This window comes from Bubalus bubalis, chromosome 2 (assembly GCF_019923935.1).
Source record: "Bubalus bubalis isolate 160015118507 breed Murrah chromosome 2, NDDB_SH_1, whole genome shotgun sequence".
NCBI classification, from domain to species: Eukaryota; Metazoa; Chordata; class Mammalia; order Artiodactyla; family Bovidae; genus Bubalus; species Bubalus bubalis.
The window spans coordinates 42,034,370-42,058,627 of record NC_059158.1 but is presented as its reverse complement, the minus strand read 5'-3'; the positions used below and the strand labels follow the sequence as shown (position 1 = coordinate 42,058,627).

The window sequence follows — 24,258 nt, the reverse complement described above, 5'->3', positions numbered from 1 at the left end:
ATGGTGAAGTTGCTGCCTGCCCAGGAGGCAGCCAAGATCTACCACACCAACTACGTGCGTAACTCGAGGGCCGTGGGCGTGATGTGGGGCACGCTCACCATCTGCTTCTCCGTGCTGGTCATGGCGCTCTTCATCCAGCCCTACTGGATCGGTGACAGCGTCAACACGCCCCAGGCGGGCTACTTTGGCCTTTTCTCCTACTGCGTGGGCAACGTGCTGTCTTCTGAGCTTATCTGCAAGGGTGGCCCGCTGGACTTCTCCTCTATCCCTTCTAGAGCCTTCAAGACTGCCATGTTCTTTGTGGCCTTGGCCATGTTCCTCATCATTGGCTCCATCATCTGCTTCAGCCTGTTCTTTGTCTGCAACACGGCCACTGTCTACAAGATCTGTGCGTGGATGCAGCTGGCTGCGGGTGAGCAGGGATAGTGGGAGGGCAGGGAGCCCCTCGCCCCACCCCAAGGCCACAGGCGCAGGTGCAGCATCCTACCTTCCCTGGAGTTGCTGAGTCTCCAACTCAGCTGTTGTCCTGTATAGCTCTGTGTGCTCTTCAGATGCTTCTGAAGAGTAACAAGTCTCAGGATGGCTGAGATCAAAATGACTTTAAATATCAAATGGTCCAACTCTCTCATCTTATAGATCAGGAACTGAGGTCCAGAGAGGGGAAGTGGCTTGCCCAGGAGCAAATCACTCATGGTAGAGTGAAGGTCTTTATTCCCTAATTCCAGGATTCCATCCTTGATAGAGCAAGTGTGAGCACTTGAGGCAGTGAATGGAGGTGATATTTTGTGGTGGGGGAGAGAAGTAGGGTCTTTTAGAACTATGTGAGATGGGTGGCTACTTGTGGTGCTCAGAGGCAGGCCTTCTCTGCCCTCTTTTCCTGCTTCTGGCTACAGACAGGCATCTGGGTCCTGGGGGTCAGCTGGTCCTGCTATCCTCTAGAGCCCAGGAAGGGATGCTTACCTAAGGCCTTGTCCTGCAGCCCTTGGTCCCTCCTCACTCCAAGCACCACACACAGACTGTCCATGTGAGGGAGGTGTCCAGGAGCCTTGTTGGGGACTGCAGACTAGAGTGAAATCATCTTGACATCATTGATTAGAATGAGAAGCAGCGTTATCCTTAGCAGGGGGAATGGAACAGGGAACTGAATCCCAGACAACCAAACACATAAACTCAGGACAGTCAGAGCTGGAGGGGGCTCTAGAGAGCTAGAGCGTCCTCCCCCCAACTATAAATGAGGGTTCTGGGGCTAAGAGAAGACAAGACTTAGCCAAGACTCTAGAGAGCTAGAGCGTCCTCCCCCCAACTATAAATGAGGGATCTGGGGCTGAGAGAAGACAAGACTTAGTCAAGACTCTAGAGAGCTAGAGTGTCCTCCCCCCAACTATAAATGAAGGATCTGGGGCTGAGAGAAGACAAGACTTAGCCAAGCCTGTAATAGATCACCTGGCAACCAAGGAAATAGGAGAATTATGGCAGTGAGTCCCAAGAACTAGATGAGGAGCCTCATCATGACCCAATTAGGTGGGTTTTCCTCCCATCTGATAGATGAGGCTCCTAGCAGGTAACTTGTATTTTAGCACACAGGTCATGAGAGACAGAACCTTCAAACTCTGAATCTTGTACTCAGGCTACTGACCTGGTTCCACAGCTGCCTTCCCAATCCCCCTGCCACCTCCCCTTCTCTGTAGTCTGGTTCTACAGCTGCCTTCCCAATCCCCCTGCCACTTCCCTTTCTCTGTAGTCTCTCTAAATGGTGAGGGAGAGCCTGGGGCAAATGAGGCAAGTCTTGGTGGGCAGTGGGGAGAGAGAAGGGAGAATGAAGATTTAGCAGTTTTGTGACAAAGAGGAGCAGAATGAACCCTGGCATGCTTGCCAGCTGGTCCTCCAGAGCAATGGGATGCTGGAAACACCACCCTCCCTCTCTCATTCTCTGCACTGTCCCACTCCCCCAACCTCCTGCAACAGGTGCCATTTGCTGAACAGGCAGTGCTGGGAGGGCCTGGGTGGGGGAGGGATCACCAGGCCATTTGAGTCAGATCCTTGTCTGGGTCATGGAGCTGAAGACACTGATAGCAGAGGTGGCCGGGTGCCATCCCATGAAACATTTATGTTGGGAGAGAACAAAGGTGGTGTCGTGTTCCATTCTTTGGTGCTGGGGAAAGGAGGGGGGCGGCAAAAGGAGGGATGAGGAGGAGATGTGTCCCACAGCCACTGAGAGCTTCCTCCATTAGAGAAGCCCTAAACCAGTTAGCTTAATCTTGACAAGATTAAGGACCAGAGAAGGGCGCAGGAGAAGGGAAAGAGGACTGATGAGTGAGGCAGTGAGGAGCTGCTGCTTAAAGTTAATTGAGCTTCTGGATGCCAGGTGCAGGCCGAGGGTGATCCCGGCTCCTAAAAACACAAGTAGAGCACGTTACACGTCTCTCTGAGTTCTGGTAACTTCATCTGTCGAAGACGGCAGAAATACAGGGCTCTTGCAGGAATGGGATGTTATAATGCATCTTGCACAAGGCCTGACATGTGGTAGGTGCTCGGTAAATGTGAAAAACCCAAAACAGCTTTTTCAGTCAGGGATGGATGGGATGATGCCATAGTAAAAATTCCCAAATCTTCATGGGTTAGGACAAAGGTTTATTTCTTGATCACGGTACACACTCATTGAGGATCAGTGAAGGGTTTTGCTCTCACTGTTCTCTTCCAGAGCCCAGTCTGATGGAGCATCAGCTGTCATCTGGCTGTGATCACTGCAAAGAGAAGGAGAGCTCTGGAAAGTCTCCAACAGCAGTTAAATGCTCTGGCCTGGAAAAGCACACAGCATCTCTGCTCACTTATTGGCTGAAGGAATCTTTATGACCTAGCCTAACTTCAAGGGGGACTTCCTAGGTTGCTCAGTAGTTAAGAATCTGCTTACCGATGCAGGAGATGCAGGAGACACGAGTTTGATTCCTGGGTCAGGAAGATCCTCTGGAGCAGGAAATGGCAACCTGCACCAGTATTCTTGACTGGAAAATTCCTTGGGCGGAGGAGCCTGGTAGGCTATACTCCATGGGGTCACCAAGAGTTGGACTGAGCAACTGAGAATGCACGCATGCATGCACACAACTTCAAGGGAGGGAGGCAAGGAAGTATAATCCTGTTATGTACCTTGAATATTCGTGAACAGCTCTGATGACAGAGACATCCATTGAGGGTGCTTCCATCTGACTTTAGTGCCAATAATAGTAGCAACAACTAACATTAACTGGCCACTTAGCATATACCAGACGCTGCTGCTGCTAAGTCGCTTCAGTCGTGTCCGACTCTGTGCAACCCCATAGACGGCAGCCCACCAGGCTCCCCCGTCCCTGGGATTCTCCAGGCAAGAACACTGGAGTGGGTTGCCATTTCCTTCTCCAATGCATGAAAGTGAAACGTGAAAGTGAAGTTGCTCAGTCGTGACCAGACACTGCAGTAAACACTTAATCACATTTAATCCTCATAACCCTGCTCTGAGTCAGGTATTATTATTCTTATTTTTCCAGCAAGAGACTGGAAGTCAGAAATGGTAAGTAAACTTGCTTGAGAATACCACGCTGGCCTCTGCTTAGAGCCCTGAGACACCACAGTGGGGTGGATCTCCCTAACAGGTGGGTGGGTGGGGCGCTCATACAGAACTGTGGCGCCCATAGAAACAACCTGTTTCCAAGCCAGAGACCCTGGGCTCTTTTCTGAAACCGCTATAGGGAGGTGCTATAGGAGAAAAGGGCCACGCCAGGTACCAGAGGACTCATCACACCCCAAGTGGGGGAGGCCACAGGTTTTACCAAAGGGTTCAGGGAGGGTAGCCCCTAGGGTAACCACCCTAAGTATCTTCCTGTTTGTCACTGAGTCTGAAATGTCACCGCTAAATACATTCAGCTCTTTGGAGAGATGTTTGTCTGGGAGTCTGGGGCAATTAACTTTGAAGCCAAGAAAGTCAGGAGTTGTGGGTGCAGGTCTTGGCTCTGCCATAGCTGAAGGACTGGGTAACTCACTTGGTTTCTCTGGGACCTCAGTTTTCTAGTCTGTAAAATGGGATATTAACACATGGCCTACTTCACAGAACTGTTGTAAGGATTGACAGAAAAATGGTATATGAAGTATTTTGTGATCTGTAAGAGAAGTCTGTATTAATAAATTAGCTCCTCCTAGAAAAAAAACAAAGGAGGCGTTCATCTAGGTGGGAAGGTGGGATCTGGTATATTGATCTTTATACTTTGTTGTGCTTTTGTTTGATCTGCTGACCTTCCTTGCAAGAACAAGCTGAGCCCCAGGCGGTGATTTTGGGTCCTGTGAGGTGCTTCTCCATGGGGCTCCCGGGTAGGGCACAGCTTTGGGGCTAAAGAGCCTCGGGTCCTGTGAAAGGAGGGCCAGGGTTGGGACTGTGGCACAGATAAGGGGAGGTGTCCTGTGTCTGCCTGATGGTGGTCCCGGAGGTTGCCCCGGTCACCTCCCAAGAATATGTACCTTCCTGGGTGGCTAAGGTGGGGTGGAAGTTTGGTGGGGAAAGTGGAGGGAAGGTGGGGAAGAAGAAATGTTTGGCTGTCAATACTGAATCAATGAAAGCACAGTGTGGCATACGAGCTGTCACTCGGGAAATGCCAACTGTGTGTCAGGCGCTCTTCTGAGCACTTCTCCAGTATTAGCTGATTTGAGCCTCATTGCAATCCAGACAGGCAGATACTATTATCCTCATTTCACAGATGAAAAAACCGAGGCACAAAAGCTTATGTACCTAGCTCGAAGTCACACAGCCGGTTAGCGAAGAGCTGGGCTTGAGATCCAGGTAGTTTACCCTAGTGTTCCCCAGCTTTTCCTGTTGAGAGAGTCACCCAGAAGAGTGCTTTTAAAGAAGGGATTCCTGAGCCCAACCCTGACCTAGGAATCAACATTTTAAACACATTCAGGGAGGTGTGGACAACTGCCCTGTGCTGTAGTGGGTAAAGGTGTGGAGATCCTATTTGCTTAAATGCAAGGTTCATGAAGGAAGCAGCCAGAGATGGGGCTGGAAAACTTCCTGTACTCAATCTAAAATACCTGAGTTGTAGGAGACATAATTATTTGATGTGGTGTAAAAAGGAAAAAAAGCTTCTAATCAAGTTATAGCCTAAAGTTTTATTATTACACTTATTCCAGAGATGCTGAGGTCTGAACAAAAGTACATCTTAGGAGTGATGAGTTCTCTGGGCTGGAATTGGATTTTGGGAGGACTTTGAAGCTGGTGCCTCATCAAGTTCAAAGTGAGGGGCACAGCTGAGGGCCTGGCAGGGCTACCTGGTGCCCTGGCAGAACCTCCCGGGCTGAGAAGTCCTGCTCTGAGCCTTCACCCCTGACCAGTGGCTCCCGGGGCACATGGCTTTAGCTCTTGGAGCCTCAGTTTTCTCCTCTTTGTTCTGCAAGAAGGGTGGCAGCAGCTTGCTTCTTGTGCCTCTCAAGGCTGTTAACACAGGAAGGGAGGTGGCACGGTGACGGCAGTGCACGGTGGGAGGGAGCAGACGCGCTTCCCCAGCCTGACGCCATCTGCACCTCCCCTGCCCCTTCAGCCACAGGCCTGATGATCGGCTGCCTGGTCTACCCAGACGGCTGGGACTCAAGTGAGGTACGGCGCATGTGTGGGGAGCAGACAGGCAAATACACGCTGGGTCACTGCACCATCCGCTGGGCCTTCATGCTTGCCATCCTCAGCATTGGAGACGCTCTCATCCTCTCCTTCTTGGCCTTTGTGCTGGGCTACCGCCAGGACAAGCTGCTCCCTGATGACTATAAGGCTGATGGAAAAGGTAATTCTCTCCACCCGGGGAGCTGAGGCTTCCTCTCTGCCAGTTGCCTGAGGTGTGTCCCCTGGCTAAGGGTGGGGACACCAAGACCAATCAAACACAGCTCTTGTTCCAGAGCCCAAGGGTCAGTGGAGGGCTGCAGGCTGGCCCGTGGTGAGGCATGGACAGACCTACGTGGCAGAGGCTGCCTGTGATTGATAGAAGGGTGTCCTCGTCCCCCTGCACTCTCAGGGTCTCCAGGGGAGAGAGCCCTGCTCCAGCCTGGGGAGCTAGGTGTGGCCTTCCCGTGGAAGGCAGCACTGAGGCTGGGTCTTGCAATAACAGGGGAGTCTGCTGGTGGAGAGAGGAGCAGTGGGGAGCAGAGGGATGAGTTGCTCTGGAAGGAGGAGAGGCAGGTGAGGGCACAGATGTGATGGCTCCTGGACTCCAGGTGATGGGAGCCTAGCTCCCTCAGATTAGAGTCACCTTGGGATTCTCCATTTTCTGATCTGAGCTTCATTTCCCCTCATTAGGGGGTAGGAGGCAGATTTTTCCTCATTTGTAAAAAATACCTACTTTACAAGATAGAACTCAGGAACAAGATAAGGCTGTCTGCTCTTCTACTGAAGATTGTACCAGAGATTATAGCCAGGGAAACTGGACAAGAAAAAGAAGTGAAATCTAGTTTGGAGAGGAAGTAAAACCATCTCTGTTAGCAGATGATGTGATTTTGTATATGGAAAATCCTAAATAATCCACTAAAAAACTATTAAAGCTAATAATACACAACTTCAGCAAGGTTGCAGAATATAAGAACAATATACAAAAATATACTGTGTTTGTATATACTAACAATGAACAATGTGAAAACAACATTAAAAAACAATTTCATTTATGATGGCAAGAAAAAGAACACTTAGGAATAAATTTAATAAAAAAGTAAAACTTGTATGTGAAAATCAAAAAAACATGTTTAAAGGCCTAAATAAATGGGAATATCCATGTTCATGGATCAGAGGACTTAATGTTGTTGAGATGGCAATACTCCACAAACTGGTCTACAGACTTAATGCAGTTTTTATCAGAATCCCAGCTGGCTTGATTTTAGGATCAGCTTGTCATTTGGAAATGTGAGAGACCCAGAATAGCCAAAATAATCTTGAAGAAAAACAGAGTTGGAGGGCACACATGCCCTGATTTCAAAACTTACTGGAAAGTTACAATGGTCATGTCAGTGTGGTGCTGGCATGGGGTAGACAGTGGAATGAAACAGAGAGTCCAGAAAGAAAATCAAGCATCTATGACTGATTGATTTTCAACGCGGGTGCCAAGAACATTTAATGGGGAAAAGAATACTCTTCTCAATAAATGGTGCTGGGATAACCAGATATTTATATGCAAAAGAATAAAGTTGGGCCAGCTACCACACATCATATACAGAAATTAACTCAAAATGTATCAAAGACCTAAATGTAAGATATAAAATTATAAAACTCCTAGAGAAGACCTTGGATTAGGTAATGATTTCTTATATTTGACATCTAATGCACAAGTACCAAAAGGAAAAATAAATAAATAAACTGGATTTCCTCAAAATTGAAAACTCGGTGCTTCAAAGGATACCATAATGAAAGTGACAAGGCAACCCATGGATAGGGAGAAAATATTTGTAAGTCATAATCATAATTCTAGTATCCAGAATATATTAAGAACTCTTGTAACTCAACAATAACAATAAAAATAAACCAATTTTTTAAATAGGCAAAGGATTTGAATAGACTTTTCATCAAATAAGATATACACATGGCTAAAAAGCGTATGAAAAAATAGTTAACATCATTAACCATTAGGAAAATGCAAGTCAAAACAACAATGAGATATCACTTTATACCCATTAGGATGTCTGCCACAGAAAAGGTGAATAATATCGAGTACTGATGAGCATGTGAAGAAGTTGGAATCCTCACACATTGCTAGAGAAAATGTAGAATGGTGCGGTTGCTGTGGAGAGCGGAATGACAGCTCTTCAAATGATTAAGCAGAGTTGCCATGTGACCCAGCGATTCCACTCCTAGGCAAATATTCAAGGAAACTGAAAACATATGTGCCCCCCAAAACGTGTGTGCAAATGTTCATAGTAGTTTTCAGAGTCATGTATCTACTGATGACTGAATGACAGAATGTGTGTATCCATACACGGGTTACTCTTCAGCCGTAAAAGGAAATGAAGCACTGGTGACTGCTGCAATGTGGAAGAAAACACTGTTAAGTGAGAGAAGCCAGATGAAAAATGACTAGATATTGTATGATCCGATTTACATAAAATGTTCAGAATAGGCAAATCCAAAGAGACAGAAAGCAAATTTTAGTAATTTCTTGGGGCTGGGAAGAGGGGGGAATTGGGAGTTATCATTAAAAGTCACGGTTTTTTTGGGGGGTGATGAAAATTTCTAGAATCAGAGGTGATAGTGGCATCATGTAGTGAATACACCAAAACCCACCGTTTTGTACACTTAAAATGAGTAAAGTTTATGTTAGTAAATCATATCTCAATAAAAAAAATAAAAGGGCTTCGCTGGTGGCCTAGTGATTAAGAAGCCACCTGCCAATGCAGAGGACATGGGTTCGATCCCTGATCCAGGAAGATCCCATGTGCTGTGGAGCAACTAACTAACTAAGCCCCTGTGCCAGTTACTGAGCCCACACTCTAAGGCCCGAAAGCCGCCAGTACTGAAGCCCGTGCACCTACAGCCCATGCTCTGAAACCACCTCTGTGAGAAGCCCGCATCCTGTAGGGAAGAGTAGCCCCCACTCGCCACAACTAGAGAAGGCCCATGTGCAGCTAGGAAGACACAACACAGCCAAAAATAAAATAGATCTTAAAAAAAACTTGTGCTGAGGATTAGATCGTGTGTATAAAGCACCAGCAATGCCTGCATATTGTAGGTGATGGCTGAATGTTAGTTCTCTCCACGTTCTGTCTTTCTAGTACCTCCACTCGTTATCTCATCCATCTGCCATCCCCCCCGACACCTTCTGGCCCAGAGGTCCAGCGAGGGAGGAAGTCTACATCTGGACCTCAAGTCTATTAAGGGAGACAATCACACAGTATGGAAGCACAAGCTGATAAACATTATGAACAAAAAGGGCAAGCTTTCCTGATAGTGAATAAAAGAGGGAATAGTGTGCAGGCAATGAGCCTGGAAACAAGGCTTGCTTGTAAACACATCCTGTTTGTTCTCTTTCGTTGCAGAGGAAGTCTGAAGCCGCTGGAGCACTGGTGAGTAATTGCACTGGAGGGTGGTCTGTGTGTCTTTGCAAGTGCTGTAGCCTCGCAGAATGACTCATGAGGCTGGGCTGTAGGACCTAGGGAAAGAGGGGCAGAGGGATGAGTGTGGAGTGTGGGGTGGGAGGGGGCATGGGCTAGCTGGCAAAGGAGACCGTCACTAAGGGGCAAACAAGAATCCTCTAGTTTTACTTGTGTCTTGAGAAGCAGGAAAAACAAAGGGAGAGAAGAAATAATTTAAAACAGGCAGGTGGTTTCATAAACTCTTCTTTTTGTGGAGCCTGGCCAATAAGAACAGACTGTTTTTAGAAGTCATTATTGTAATTTGGACCCTTATTTTCAGAAGATTTATAAGAGACATAGTGGAAAACCTAATGAAACATAAAAGACATAGAAAGGAAAACAAATATTACAGAAATCTGGGCTGATAGCATTAGTGTACTAGGTATTAAATTTAGTTCCCTGCTTCCTGATAGCTGAAGCAAAAAGCAAAACATGACTTAATCAATTTTAATATCTGGTTGAAAAGGAAACATGTTAATTCCCTTGTTGTCTTTTAGGTTTCTAAGATGTGAATTAACGAGAACATGAAGGAACACCTTTTAAAAAGAAAGAAAGGAGAGGGGAAGGAAGGACGGAGAGAGGAAGGAAGGGAAGGAACAGCCCACAGTGGCATCATATTCCTGACAGCTGTCACTTACTGAGGACTCAGAGCTGCTCAGGCACTGTTTGTGGGTAGGAGAGATATCTCCAGTTTAACTATTTTAATTTGTTCTAATAACTTTCCAATCCCCGACCACATAAACATACTTTTTTGAAAAACAGTAAATCAGTACTGCCCCCCACCCCCACAAATTTACCAGATGATGTAACCTGCCACGGGGACAGGGGCTCTGGCTGCAGCAGACCTGGGAGGCATGGTGTGTGGCAGAAGTCCTCTTGGAGGAAGTCACCGTTAGCCCCACAACAGAGCTGCCACAGACGACCCACAAACTGGAGCACAATTATACCAGAGAAGTTCTTGCACTGTTGCAGACATTCTAGGGCCCACAACAGATTTCCAAACCTGGGGATCAAGCAAAGGGAGAACCCCCAGGGAATCTGACTTTGAAGACCAATGGGATTTGATTATAGAACTTCCCCAGGACTGCGGAAACAGACTCTGGGAGGACACAACAAAACCTTGTGTGCATCAGGACCCAGGAAAAAGGAGCAGTGACCCCAGAAGAGAGTGAGCCAGACTTGCCTGTGAGTGTCCAGGAGTCTCCGGCAGAGGCGTGAGTCGACAGCCACCTGCTGCAGGGTCGGGGCACTGAATACAACAGTCCTGGGAGCCGTGCTATGCTGACATGAGTCCTTTGGAAGGAGGTCACCATTACTGCCACTATCCCTACCATAGTTTGACCTCAGGCCAAACTATAGGAGGGAACACAGCCCCAACCATCAGCAGAAAATTGGATTAAAGACTTACTGAGCATGGCACTGCCCATGAGGGCAAGACCCAGTTTCCCCCACAGCCAGTCCCTTGCATCAGAAAGTTTCCACGAGCCTGTAGTCATCCCTCAAGGGTGGAAAGAATGAAAACCACAATCACAGGAAACTACCCAGACTGATCACATGGATCACAGCCTCATCTAACTCAATGAAACCATGAGCCATTACGTGTAAGACCACCCAAGACAGACAGGTCATGGTGGAGAGTTCTGACAAAACGTGGTCCACTGAAGAAGGGAATGGCAAACCACGTCAGTCTTCTTGCCTTGAGAACCCCATGAACAGTATAAAAAGGCGAAAAGATATGACATTGAAAGATGAACTCCCCAGGCTGGTAGTGCCCAATACGCTACTGGAGAAGAGCAGAGAAATAGCTCCAGAAGGAATCAAGAGGCTGAGCCAAAAGGGAAACAATGCCCCATTGTGAATGTCTCTGGTGGTGAAAGTAAAGTCTGATGCTGTAAAGAATATTGCATAAGAACCTGGAATGTTAGGTCCCTGAATCAAGGTAAATTGGAAGTGGTCAAACAGGAGATGGCAAGAGTGAACATCAACATTTTAGGAATCAGTGAACTAAACTGGACCGGAATGGGCGAATTTAATTCAGATAACCATTATATCTACTCCTGTGGGCAAAAATCCCTTAGAAGAAATGGAGTAGCCCTCATAGTCAACATAGTCAAGACCATCCCCAAGAAAAAGAAATGCAAAAAGGCAAAATGGTTATCTGAGGAGGCCTTACAAATAGCTGAGAAAAGAAGAGAAGTGACAGGTAAAGGAGAAAAGGAAAGATACGTCCATCTCAACGCAGACTTCCAGAGAATAGCAAGGAGAGACAAGAAAGCCTTCCTCAGTGAACAACGCAAAGAAACAGAGGAAAACGAGAGAATGGGAAAGACTAGAGATCTCTTCAAGAAAATTAGAGATACCAAGGGAACATTTCATGCAAAGATGGACACAATAAAAGACAGAAATGGTATGGATCTAGCAGAAGCAGAAGATATTAAAAAGAGGTGGCAAGAATACACAAAATCTATACAAAAATACACAAGAACTATACCAAAAAAGATCTTAATGACCCAGGTAAGAACAAAGCTAGTGGACGTGATGGAATTCCAGCTGAGCTATTTCAAATCCTAAAAGATGAAGCTGTGAAAGTGTTGCACTATATATGCCAGCAAATTTGGAAAATTCAGCAGTGGCCACAAGACTGGAAATGGTCAATTTTCATTCCAATCCCAAGGAAGGGCAATGCCAAAGAATGTTCAAACTACTACACAATTGCACTCATTTCACATGCTAGTAAAGTAATGCTCAAAATTCTCCAAGCTTGGTTTCAACAGTATGTGAACTGTGAACTTCCAGATGTTCAAGCTGGATTTAGAAAAGGCAGAGGAACCAGAGATCAAATTGCCAACATCTGTTGGATCACAGAAAAATCAAGAGAATTCCAGAAAAACATCCACTTCTGCTTCTTTGACTATGCTAAAGCCCTTGACTGTGTGGATCACAACAAACTGTGGAAAAGTCTTAAAGAGATGGGAATACAAGACCACCTTACCTGCCTCCTGAGAAACCTGTATGCAGGTCAAGAAGCAAGTTAGTAGTGTACATGGAACAACAGACTAGTTCAAAATTGGGAAAGGAGCATGTCAAAGTTGTGTATTGTCACCCTACTTTTAAAACTTATACACAGAGTACCTCATGGGAAGTGCTGGTCTGGATGAAGCACAAGCTGGAATCAAGATTGCCAGGAGAAATATCAATAACCTCAGATATGCAGATGACACCACCCTCATGGCAGAAAGCGAAGAGGAACTAAAGGTGAAAGAGAAGAGTGAAAAGGCTGGCTTAAAACTCAACATTCAAAAAACTGAGATCACGGCATCAGGTCCCATCACTTCAAGGCAAATAGGTGGGGAAACAATGGAAACAGAGAGGGTCTATTTTCTTGGGCTCCAGAATCACAGCAGACAGGACTGCAGCCATGAAATTAAAAGACTTGCTCTTTGGAAGAAAAGCTACGACAAACCTAGACAGACTATTAAAAAGCAGACATTACTTTGTCAACAAAGGTCCATGTAGTCAAAGCTATGGTTTTTCCAGTAGTCATATATGGATGAGAGTTGGACCATAAAGGAGGCTGAGCGCCGAAGAATTGATGCTTTTGAACTGTGGTGTTGGAGAAGACTCCTGAGAGTCCCTTGGACAGCAAAGAAATAAAATCAGTCCATCCTAAAGGAAATCAACCCTGATTATTCATTGAAAGGACTGATGCTGAACTTGAAGCTCCAATACTTTGGCCACATGATGTGAAGAGCTGACTCATTGGAAAAGACCCTGGTGCTGGGAAAAATCGTGGGCAGGAGGAGAAGGGGACAACAGAGGATGAGATGGTTGGATGGCATCACCGACTCAATGGACCTGAGTTTGAGCAAGCTCTAGCAGATTGTGAAGTACAGGGAAGCCTGGCATGCTTGCAGTCCATGGGGTCTCAAAGAGTCAGACAAGACTGAACAACAAATTTTAATATGCATAAATTACCTCAGGAACCTTGTTAAAATTCAGACTAATTTAGCTGAAGTTCAGAAATCCAAGCACTGTGTTTCTAACCAGCCCCCCAGTGATAAGCTGCTGGTTAGGGGTTACACTTTGAGTAGCAAACTGTTAGAGTATAAATATTTTCTCATGTCTTTGCAATGTTCCTTATTTTTTTAAAGCCCAGAACTCCACAGCACTGTTGTACCATTTCATTGCTAAACCAGACCTTAGTTAGCTATTTAGGACTGCTATTATAGAAAACTTTTTTGCTTCTGTTGATAAATTCTGGGGTGGCATTACTGAATCAAAGCTAAACTAGCTGTCTTTTTTCTTGCCCTATATATTTTTTTACATCTTAAAAGACATTTATGAATTTTTACTTGAGGGACACTGATAGTATATACTAATGAGAAAGTTTGCTGTCTGGAGTAGAACTGAATTAAAATGTGAGTATTGCATTTTTATTTGCTTAACAATGTCAAATTCTATAATCTTGCTTTCTTTTTTTTTAATATGACAGATCATCTATTTCCCTGACAACGGAAAAATGAGCAAATCAAATTCTTCCGAAAACTTGTTCCATGCTTCCGTGTCTGCTAGTCTAGGCCTGAAGCCCTGAAGCCTTTCATTATAGGGTTAGAAACTGACAAGAGTTTCAAGATAAGACCACTTACTACATTTGGAAAACTCCAGTGAGGCAGAAATGCAGTGACCACATCCAAGATGTTCAGAGTAATGGTTTAACTCTCCTGACTAGGAACCCACCTTCTCTTCCTATCCCTTTACCCCAGCAAGTCACTTTACCATCTCGAGGCCTCTCTGTAAAATGACAGCAGAATGAATCTGTGTGTAGGGTGAGTCCCCGACAGTCTAAATCACTGAGGATACTTGTTTGAAAGCACCCAGAAATTGCCATCCAGCTTTTAGAGGGCAATTAAAAAGAGGTGGCTGTAACCATGCTGGACTGTTTCAGGTTGAGGTTTAGGGAGTCCTTTGCTTTTTTCCTCAGGTTTGTTTTTTTTGTAATTGATGCACAGAGGAAACGACTAGAGGGGTTACGGGAACCTGAATCCATCAGGAAGTCTCATAAAGACTGGGTGACTTTAGGATGTAAAAACTTTCAAGACTAAACTGACTTTTTCCCTTTGGGAACCAAAAATCTTATTTCTTCGGTGCCCACACTGACCCAAAGAGAATGGGCTAACAGTTTTAGAAAGTTACTAGTAGCCAAGTAATTTGTTACAGTATAGATGACCCTCTCTTATTAAAAAAAAAGAAAACAAACTTTAAGTTTGGTACGTTAATTGGTGAATCTTACCAGTGTCCAAGAGGGGAACTCAATTTAGGTAATACCTCATTGTAGCAGATGCCAAGACAAAGACAGGCTCTTTAGGCTGTTCCCTGTCCTCAGGATGGTATGTTAAAGCAGGGTTTTGCTGATTATCTGCAGTGAGTGATCCAGGAAGAACAAGTGTTCTTTTTCTGACCTTAGTACATTTCCTCAGTAACGTATGCGTGCTGTTCTTTCACAGGTAGAAAGGGGGTAAATGCTGAACAAAACTGTAATGGATCTTGATCAACCAGCAGTAACATGGAAAACAGTCTTATTCTGGGCTGCAGGGTGTGCTTTTTAACCAATGTACTCGGACACCGGCCTGGTCAGTGCAGTTTCTCCTCTAGCTCAGATAGGCTAAGTATGAGTATCTCAGCATCGTCCCAGTTGTTGATGATGGGAACCACTGGGATGGGACTTATGAGTGATCACATTCATGTTTTCTTGTGCTGATAAAATTATTTGTCAGGCATCTACTTTATGCAAGCTTTTTTTTTTTTTTTTTTTGGCCACACAGCCTGTGGGATCTTAGTTCTCCAACCAGGGATCACACCCTGGCCCACAGCTATGAAAGCAATCTTAACCACTGGACCACCCACAAGTGACAGAATTTGGCCAATTCTGCAGTTTAGTGGTTTCTAGCTAGGTTTGTTATTTCTTATAACTTTTTATAAAAGGCAAAAGAAAAATTTCTAAGGCCTCCTTGTCTTTAAAAGATTTCTCACTAGAATGGCAACTATGAAGGTCCAGAGAAGCTTCTGGGGGGGCTTCAGGTACATCTGCCAAAAGCCTTCACCTTGCCCTCAAGAACAGTGAGTTTCACCAAAGGAGGACTGGATGTTTACCAACCTGGAGATCTGCAAATCTGAGTCACATAAGTCAGCATTTCACTTTTTGCTTTATCTTCAAGAAAACTCAGAATTCAACCTCTCCAATAAAGTGATGATTTTTGTTGACAGTAATGCATCATCAGCCTTTCTCAAGTGGTTTGATCTTCAAATTCAGATTTCATCTTTGAAAGTATACAGAAAAATCAATAAAATTAGCACTCCTCTAACCAAGCTTACTATACTCCTTCCTCTGCCTTTGGCTGGGACCCAGGAATGGTTGTGATGCCCAAGCTTGAACAGTGACTAGCACTGAGCAGGTCAACAGAGGAAGGCCTTATGATTTACATCTGAAATGTGAACCAGAAGTATGTCCTTCCTAGATGCTTTCACTATCTTACATCTCTGTATTAGCTACCTGTTGCTGAGTAACAAATTAGCCCAGGACTCAGTGGCTTAAAACATTTCAGTTTCTGCAGGTTGAAAGTTGCTGTTGTGTCCAACCCTGCAAACTCTCCAGGCGAGAATACCGGCGTGGGTAGCCTTTCTCTTCTCCACGGGATCTTCCCAACCCAGGGGTCGAACCCAGGTCTACCCACATTGCAGGTAGATTCTTTACCAGTTGAGTCACCAGGCAAGCCCAAGAATACTAGAGTGGGTAACCTATCCTTTCTCCAGGGGTTCTTCTGGACCCAGCAATCAAACTGGGATCTGCTGCAGTGCAGGTGGATTCTTTACCAACTGAGCTATCAGGGAAGCCCTTCGTCAGGTTAAGAATTGGCAAGGATTAGCCAAGTGACTTTGCACCAAGGTTTCTCACAGGGTTGCAACTAAGGTGTTGGATCTGCTCCCAAGCTCAGGGGTGTAGGACTCAGCTTCTACAGGTAGTTGGGCCTAGGGCCCAAGTTGCTTGCTAGCTGAAGGCCTCTCCAAAGGCTTATTCACCTGGCAGCTTGCTTCCCCAGAGCAAGGGTTCCTACACAGAGCACAGACAGAAGCCACCGCCCCTTTGTAACCAAAAAGTGACGTCCTGTTACTTTTGAACAGTCACAAAGTCCAGCCCATGTTAAAGGTGAGGGAACTGTGTAAGTGCTTGAATACCAGGTAAGAATCATTGGGGTCCTTTAAAAAGTCCTCTAATTTCCAACACTGGCCATACTTTCCTCTGTATTTAATAAATCCAAAGCAACCAGTGAAATGTCTTAAGGGCACAGCTCAAATTGCAGGCAGCTGATACTTTCATAACACGGTCCAGTTCTGCCAAATGGAGAGCAAGGCTTGTTATTGTTACAGTATTAAAATGGGCAATAACTAGATGTGAATTAAGGACAAAAGAGAAAATTATGATAAAAGAGTGAACTTGGCAGGATATAAACCCAGATAATCTGAACTTGGTAGGATATAAACCCAGATAATCTATGTATGGAAAACCCTCAAGTCAGTAACAGAAGTAGGTACTAATGTAAACTTGCTTAGTTAGAGCTTCTAAACACATGATCTCAAGTTTTCTGGTTTTTTAAACTGAGATGTTTCTGATATCCTAAGGAGGTGGTGTGGGTTAATATTTGTGCAACGACTTAAAGGACAAATACATATCATCTAAGTAGTTTTTGAATTTCACCTCTGGAACAGCTTAATGGTTTCCCTGTGTATACTCAGGGTTGTAACTCCAACTCAGTTTGATGGTTCTTTTGAGATAGCTTAACACAAGACTTAGAGGGACTGCCTAGAATTGTCAGTCTGATGAACATGCTGGTTTGAAGAATTCCAATTTAATTTTTGGTTGTTTTTTAAACAGGTTACACTCTGGTCAATACTACAATACGAACACACTGTGTATACCTTAAAGCACAGTTCAATTAAAACAAAATAATTAAGCAGTTTACATACAGTTCAGGGCTAGAGAAGGGCTTTATGAATAAACATTATCACAAAAATGAAAGGCAAATTAAAAAAAAAGGAAAATATGACAGAAAAATGGCAAAAATGTTACCAAATCATCAAACAGGGAAGCATGCCAAAAGAAAAGTTGGGTAATGTAGGCAAATGACCAAAAAAAGGCCAATAAAACCTATGAAACAAGCTTCTGACCATACTAGTCATCCAATATGCAAATTAAAACAAGACACTCCCCTTTTGGGGCAATCAAACTGGCTACTAGGAATAAAATGAGAGAGATTACACCAGGCTCATTCAAACACTGTTGGTCACCACAAACCAGTCCAACTGTTCTCCACTTAACTTAGGCAACATTTACTAAATGCCTTTAAAATGTGCTTGCTTTACTCTCTGCCCCAGCCAATCCCATTTCTAAGAATTTGTACTGAGGGGTGAATGAGACAAATATATGAAAGACTGTGTATTCCAGTGCCTTGAGGTTCACAAAATTTTGATATTTTGCACTTTGTGATCTTTAGAGAAAAAAAAAAAAAAAAAAAGACAACCCACAAATATTCAGGAAAAATGGTGCTGAGTTATAGGAATAACAATTTTCTTAGAATTTTCCAAAATGTACTTTGTTAATCCCACTTCACCTCCAACTTAAAGATAGAAACAAAGCTACCAACCATACAAAATGATATGTGTTTAAGTTATACAGTTTAATGGTACTTAAGTCCAAAAAGCAACTCAACCAATCCGTTCCTCCATTCTGAAGCTAGGTCAGATTAACTTGGGCAACAAACAGAAATCTTCTGGAAACATGTAGGTTATTAAATAATTTTATTGTACTGCATTTACAAAGAAAACAGACAATGCACCCAGTAGAAAGAATAAAAATGTGTTTGGGGTTTTATTTTTTTACTGAGAGCAAATAGAAATCCTTTAGTGAGCTCCTGGCAATTTGACAATAAGTTCAATAAAGGTACATGGGTTACTTGGAAGATCAAATTCTGCAGCTGCCTCTTTCTACGGCTTTGAATTCATCTGGCTCTTTAAGAGATGGGGGGAAAGCCCTTATTTGGTGGGAAAACATTTCCAAAATGAAGTTACAGGTTCTCTCATTACATTTCTCTTCATGTTAGTTGTTAAAACAGGGCCTTCTATTTGTGTATGTTTTGCTTAGTTCACCTTAATGTCATCACCAGAATTCCTATCATTCCACAATTGTGATTTTACAGTGTAGGAAAGAATTCAGTTCTAGTCTGGTATTGCTTTACATGTATATATCGCTGAAAACCAAAAGTGGATTAGAACTGCTGAAGGATTTTCCCTGCCGTTGTTTGATACAATCTATTTTCTTTATTCTTGATAGGTGCATAGACAGCCTCATTTAAAATTCTTTCTACAGGAACATGTCTGATTTCAGGATTACCATCAAGGATCCGATGAAACAGCTGGCCAGTTATTCAGGGTAATAAGTTTGTGAGTTAAATGGATTGCATAATTGCACCACTTTTTCCTTTGCCTTTGTTGGTAAATGACAGAATCTAGATTCCAATTTTCTGTACAGAAAGTTGGCCACCCAGCAGTCTCATCGCTGCTTTGTTAGCGGAGCCTCGAGTTACACCTCCTTGGCTTTCTGTAAATCAGTCCCGTAGCCACTTCTGGAGAATGCTGAATCCCCAAGGCCCACTTGGTCCGTGCAGAACAAGCAGCTGTGACCCCAATCTTGCCCCTTTTGCTTTTCAATATGACCCGAGGAATATATGTAATGTCTAGGGCGAGTCTAGGAGAGGCTCATCCTAAAGTAAGATTCACAAATTCCTTTTCCCATTAAAAAAAAAAAAAGCCTCAAGTACATTTCAATCATCTCAAAATTTAAAACTTACATTATACAAGGAAATAGCAGCAGAGAATGGCTAATCTTAAACCAATTGAGAAAGAAAAATAATAAAAACAAACACAACCCTCAAAATAAACAACAATGAAAAAAGTGCCATCCCACACCCTCCCCTTGGTTCTTGTATCCTGGGATTTCGTTTAAGACCTGAAGCCTCTGAGAAAATGAGAAGGGCAAAGCCATAAGGGGAAACTGCTTCACGGCTGAATTCTGGATGAGGTAAAGCAAAGGCCCTAAATAAAATTGGGGACTGTTTGTAAAAAAAAAAAAAAACAAAAAAAAAACACCCAAGAACTCTAGGATAGTTTCTTCTTAGATGGGAAAATCTCTGAAACTTAGTTCTCTTTCCCAGAGTCATCCTGAATTCTTTAATTATGGGGCAATAAACTCAAGTGCAATGAGTAAAGTGCCAGCCAGGGATTAAAAAAAAACAAACAAAAAAATAAATAGCCAATCAAAGTAATTCTGCTATTAGGGTACAGAAAAGACAAAGGAAAGGACTGTTTGCAGAACATATGTGGTTCTGAAGAAATTACTAGTCAATGGTTCCAGTTTTGTTTCCATCAAAAATCAGACTGAAGATTCGAGGACCTTAGGGTTATTAAAGAATGAAAGGAATGACAGTGCTTTGAACAGTGATAAACGTTACCTAAATTTGGTGTTTATACAGCTCATTTAAAAACACAGTAGCTTAAAAGTCGCAGAAAAAAATGTGAAGAAAAGAGAACAACAGAAACAATCCAGGAAGATGATGCAGCCTGGATACAGCAAGTTTAATGTCTCTGCTGTACACAGAAGTAACACCCTTTCCCCTTCTCATCCTCATGCTGGCAACAGGATATGCACTAGAATATTTGACTCTTAGAGTCAGTGAATAAAAGGATGAGCTCATACATCTTCATAGCTCTTTTTAAAAGGATGCTTATAATTTAAAGGATGTCCTGATGGAAAGACAAGGGTACAAGGTGTGAGGCTGTTTCACATTTTAGTCCATTAGTCTTTGGCAGAGCCCAATCAAGGCCAAATTCACCTAGGATGCCCAATGGCTGTGGGAGGATCTCCACAGGGTCAAGTAAGCAAACCCAAATGAACATGTTGGATTAAACAAAAGACACAAACACCCTAGAAACCCTTGAAGACAGAGCTTCACCCTGAAAAGGGAAGGGGGAAATGCTTGGAGGGGAGGGGTGGAGGGCCAGCCTGTGATCTCTGCTGCGGTGCTGGACTGGGCTTACGAGTTGAGCCAAGGGTGCCGGAGACAATCGGCGGCAGTGGCCCTCTTCTCGGGGATCAGCTCCAACATGGGCAGTAAGAAATCTGTGAAGCCGGCTGCCTCTTCCTGAGGCCACTCATACTTCTCCACTAGAACCTCAAAAAGGCCCCAGGGTTTCAGCTTCGTGATGTGTTTCAGGTCACCTATGGTAAAGACAGTACAAAGAAACTGACCAACATTGCTAAGTGACATTGTTCTGTGGAAATCCAGGAACTAATCCAGGCAGTCTATCAAGAAATCAAAACTGCCACCAGAATCTAATCCTTCTCTATTCATAAAGCACCTCTCTTATCTACTGCATTCCTTGGAAAGAAGTGTCTCCTTTTTTCAATAGGCCTAAAAATTTAAAACAGTATTTCGATCCACCATTCTAGGATTTTTTGTCCTGAGCAAGTTGGGTAGGCCTGTCAGGAACTAGGTATTCACTAAACTGAAAATTAAAAGCCGACATACTCAGCATGGTCTTATGATATTCAGAGGCAATTTATTACCACATACGAAGAATAATTTGCTTGTACTCTATTTTTGGCTCAATAATCTAGTAAATGTTGCTTCAAAATAAGGCAGTAATTAAAAAATAATGAGCTAAAAACCACGTCCAACATGTATAAAAGTAACAAAACAAAACAAACCAAACAAATTTTCAGATACAGCTGAATCACACTGTACCATTTTGGAACATCAATCTCCTTTTGCCTCCTTAAAACAAAATTTTTTTTTTTTTTAAAAGATAGTCAATTATCAGTGACTTGTTAAGGTTAATGCTGCTTTGAATTTTTTTTTCTTATATAACACTTATTTCAAGTCTCTTCTGTGGGCAGTGAGTGCCTGATTACCTACTTGGTACATGCATGCCATTAACCTGACTTTGCACAAAAGGAAGAACTCTCAGGAAGCACTTCACCATCTTCTTGCCCCAAATAGAAACATTAAGAAATGCTTGCTTGCTCTCAAGTGCTGACAAAGATTTTTCTCAGCACAAGTGTAGAGATTTTGAGGAAAAAGGGAACCATGACAAAAAGGGAAAAAAGGTTAGACAGTTTTCTAGCCCCTTGTAGGATCAGGTTTTCACATTTCAGTATTTGGAATGCTTAAGAAATACATATTTAAATATGTCAACATAATATTATGCAGTAAAAAATTTAAGGTGAATTTTATCTTTGTTTTCCTTACTAACAAATGATAACATAAACTTATGAAATTCAAAGTATAAAAGTTAATTAATTCTACTTGTCTTTTGATAGAACTGCCTCAGCAAAATCTGCCCATTTTTCAGAAGTGCTATAGTAGGAGTAATCAACGAACTATGTGCCAACTACTAACTAATTTCATATGAAGTGATCCCCATTTAGAAATCAGGAGACTGCGTTTGGGTCAAAGACCGTACCAGTGGTACAGCAGGTGGAATCTGAACCCAGATGGTCTGGCTCCAGTCTCTGCTAAGTCACAGCTCCGCATTCAAGGAAGAAGCATCCTCCTTGAGGTGTTGAGGACACTGTACCCAGCAGTACTTACCTGTTCATTGTCAAACACTTTTGTCCCCTCAATGTCTGGGAACAAACACACTTCTTTTACCTTTTTTGGTGAAAAATTCCTTGGAATATTTTCCTGCCACAATGAGCTTGCGAGGCACCTTCCCCAGAAGTTCTATGATCAATGCAATGTGATCTGTATGTTTCAAACATTTCAAGAGGGGGGAAAAAGACATACATAATAGGAATAACGAACGTAATTCTAAACACTGGCAGAAAGAGTAGCATGCACACCTCTTTGTAAAGCATTTCAGCTTGCTTTCTGTCCTAAATGAGAAGAGGACTCTATCCATCTAATGGAGAATCCAGAAAACCATTACAAATCAGATAACCACTCCAGTGGGACTTGAGTGGTAACTAAAAACCATCTTGGTGTGAATGCTCTGCTTCCTGAAGCTGCATCCCTGGGACCTAGATGAAAACTCATGTTAACAATACTACCTCTGCGATTGAAGAAGTCCTGTGAATATTTCCCACTGAGGGCAAAGCGTCTCGGAATTCTGCCTATCAGCTCTATAATGTGCGCAATGTGGTCTAAAATAGAAGGGTAAGAAGAACAGGATCAAGGATAAGCTGTAAAAGAGGTTTTTCTATGAATAGCTTTTTCAAGAACTAGCTACTTAAAAGGAACGACAAATAAAACCCAGGATACTCAAGGGAAGACTGGGAAGGCCAAGAATTATTTCAGGTGATTGATCACCTGTAGTGGGCAAGTCCCATTCTAAAGTTTGGAGGCTTATCTATTTTATTTCTATTTTGTCTATATGTCTAGGTTCAGGTGGGTTTTACAAGTAAGTAAAAAGTGTACTAATATGCTTCAGACATTCTAGGATAGATACTGATAACAGATATTTCTAACAGTGCTCAATAGGGCTCTGTGGGAAATAATATCACTTTATTTAAGAACGTTCATGACAAAGCACTCACATATGATTAAGTTTTCACAATCACCTTGTAGAACAGGCCAAAAATACCCCATTTTAAAGGTGAGAAAATAAAACCTCAAGGCGAGTGGACTTCTTGAGCTACACAGCTAATAAGAGCTAGAGCTCAGATAAAAGCCCCTATATCATCATGTCTTGTCCAGAGGGTTTTTTTGTAATTTAATAAATCATATTTTTAAAGAAAAAATTAGCAACAACATTTAAAGCACAGCTATTATACTTGACCACATTTGGCTCTAAAGTGTTTAAGTCATGCAGTGCCTTGTAACTGTCCCAGCAGGACTACGGACTGTGAGCGCTGCTAGGGAGACGTGCAGTCTGTCTCCAGGAGGTGAGCTTGGACTAGCCTGCATCCACACCTACAGACAGCCCTACTACCTTTCCCTGCAGGTGGCAGAAAGGAAACATGTGAAGAGATTTAAAAAGCGATGGCTTCTAGCCACAAAACAGTTTTAAAAATGACTTTAATTCTGCAGTTATAGAATCAAGGTCAAAAGGAATCACTGAAAACTTCTAATAATGTATCTCAGAGGAGAATAATATGCTAGGGACATTCACATATCTGGGAATTTGGGACGGTTTCAGGTGCTTCCTATTTTTCATGTAAAGGACTCACTGGTGTCATTTAAAAGCAGCTTTATATTCATGAACTCACTATAACCTTTGGGCAGTCTGACTGAATTTATGATCTGGTAACAAGTATTTCACTGACACGAAATTTTTGCCAATTTTAGGCAGGATCTGCAAATAAGTATCTTTTTATACATTAATTATAAGTGAGACTATAATTTGTCTTTACTGTAAACTTCCAAGTAAAATACTGGTTCTTTTAGTATTTTTCTTATGCTAAGGAATTATTTTCCCCTTGAAATCGTAACATTACTTTTAGTTGCAGTAACCTGCCTCTCGTTTATCAATTAATCATAGGATTAATATACCTGACAGGCAAAATTATTAAGTATTATTCTAAGGTTTAGGGCTGTGGAATGTCACTAATAGCAGAAGACATGCTACTTAGGCCCCAGTCCTACCATGACTCCTAACCCTATGCCTACACTAGCAAGGGGTAAGTGTTTACTTTTTCCTGCTCCTATAGTACTCTGAGGTTTTATCTCAGGACTATTAGTATTGACTGGAACAGAAGGGAGTAAGTTATGATCTAAATATCTAGGGTAACTGGTTCTCTCATGTCTCTTGAGACTTTCATTTACATTTCACTTTTCAGGTTTGATAGCATAATACCCCATACAATATAATTCTAGCCACTATATGAGTTCTGTACCACAGACTATTTATAGGGAATCTAGGGAAAGAAAAAAAATTAATTACCCTTACAAAACAGATACAGTAGGGCTTTCTTTTTTTTGCTGTGCTGTGCAGTGCAACATGTGGGATCTTAATACCTTGACCAGGGATTGAACCTGGGCCCCCTGCATTGGGAGCATGAAATCTTAACCACTGGACTACCAGGGA

At 43.0% G+C, this 24,258-nt stretch overlaps 2 protein-coding genes across 3 annotated transcripts in view; one reads left to right on the top strand and one right to left on the bottom strand.

Moving 5' to 3' along the window:
- LHFPL5 (LHFPL tetraspan subfamily member 5) lies at positions 1–14,077 on the top strand. 2 transcript variants are annotated; one of them, XR_003105113.3, is made up of 5 exons: positions 1–412; positions 5,562–5,798; positions 9,028–9,054; positions 9,621–9,795; positions 13,616–14,077. XR_003105113.3 is itself a non-coding variant. In XM_006050387.4 (4 exons), the coding sequence occupies exons 1-3, from the start codon at positions 1–3 to the stop codon at positions 9,036–9,038; spliced, it is 660 nt and encodes a 219-aa protein (XP_006050449.1). In that variant the 3' UTR covers positions 9,039–9,054; positions 13,616–14,077. The 2 variants fall into 2 exon arrangements, 1 of the variants encoding a protein (XP_006050449.1); XM_006050387.4 differs by lacking the exon at positions 9,621–9,795.
- A 3,882-nt stretch (positions 14,078–17,959) lies between these two features.
- Positions 17,960–24,258, bottom strand: part of SRPK1 (SRSF protein kinase 1) — a 72,326-nt gene continuing 66,027 nt past the window's right edge. Inside the window, 2 exon segments of the mRNA XM_006050389.4 lie at positions 17,960–20,452; positions 21,885–21,977. Of these exon segments, the coding sequence (XP_006050451.3) occupies positions 20,268–20,452; positions 21,885–21,977 (278 nt within the window). The 3' untranslated portion in view covers positions 17,960–20,267.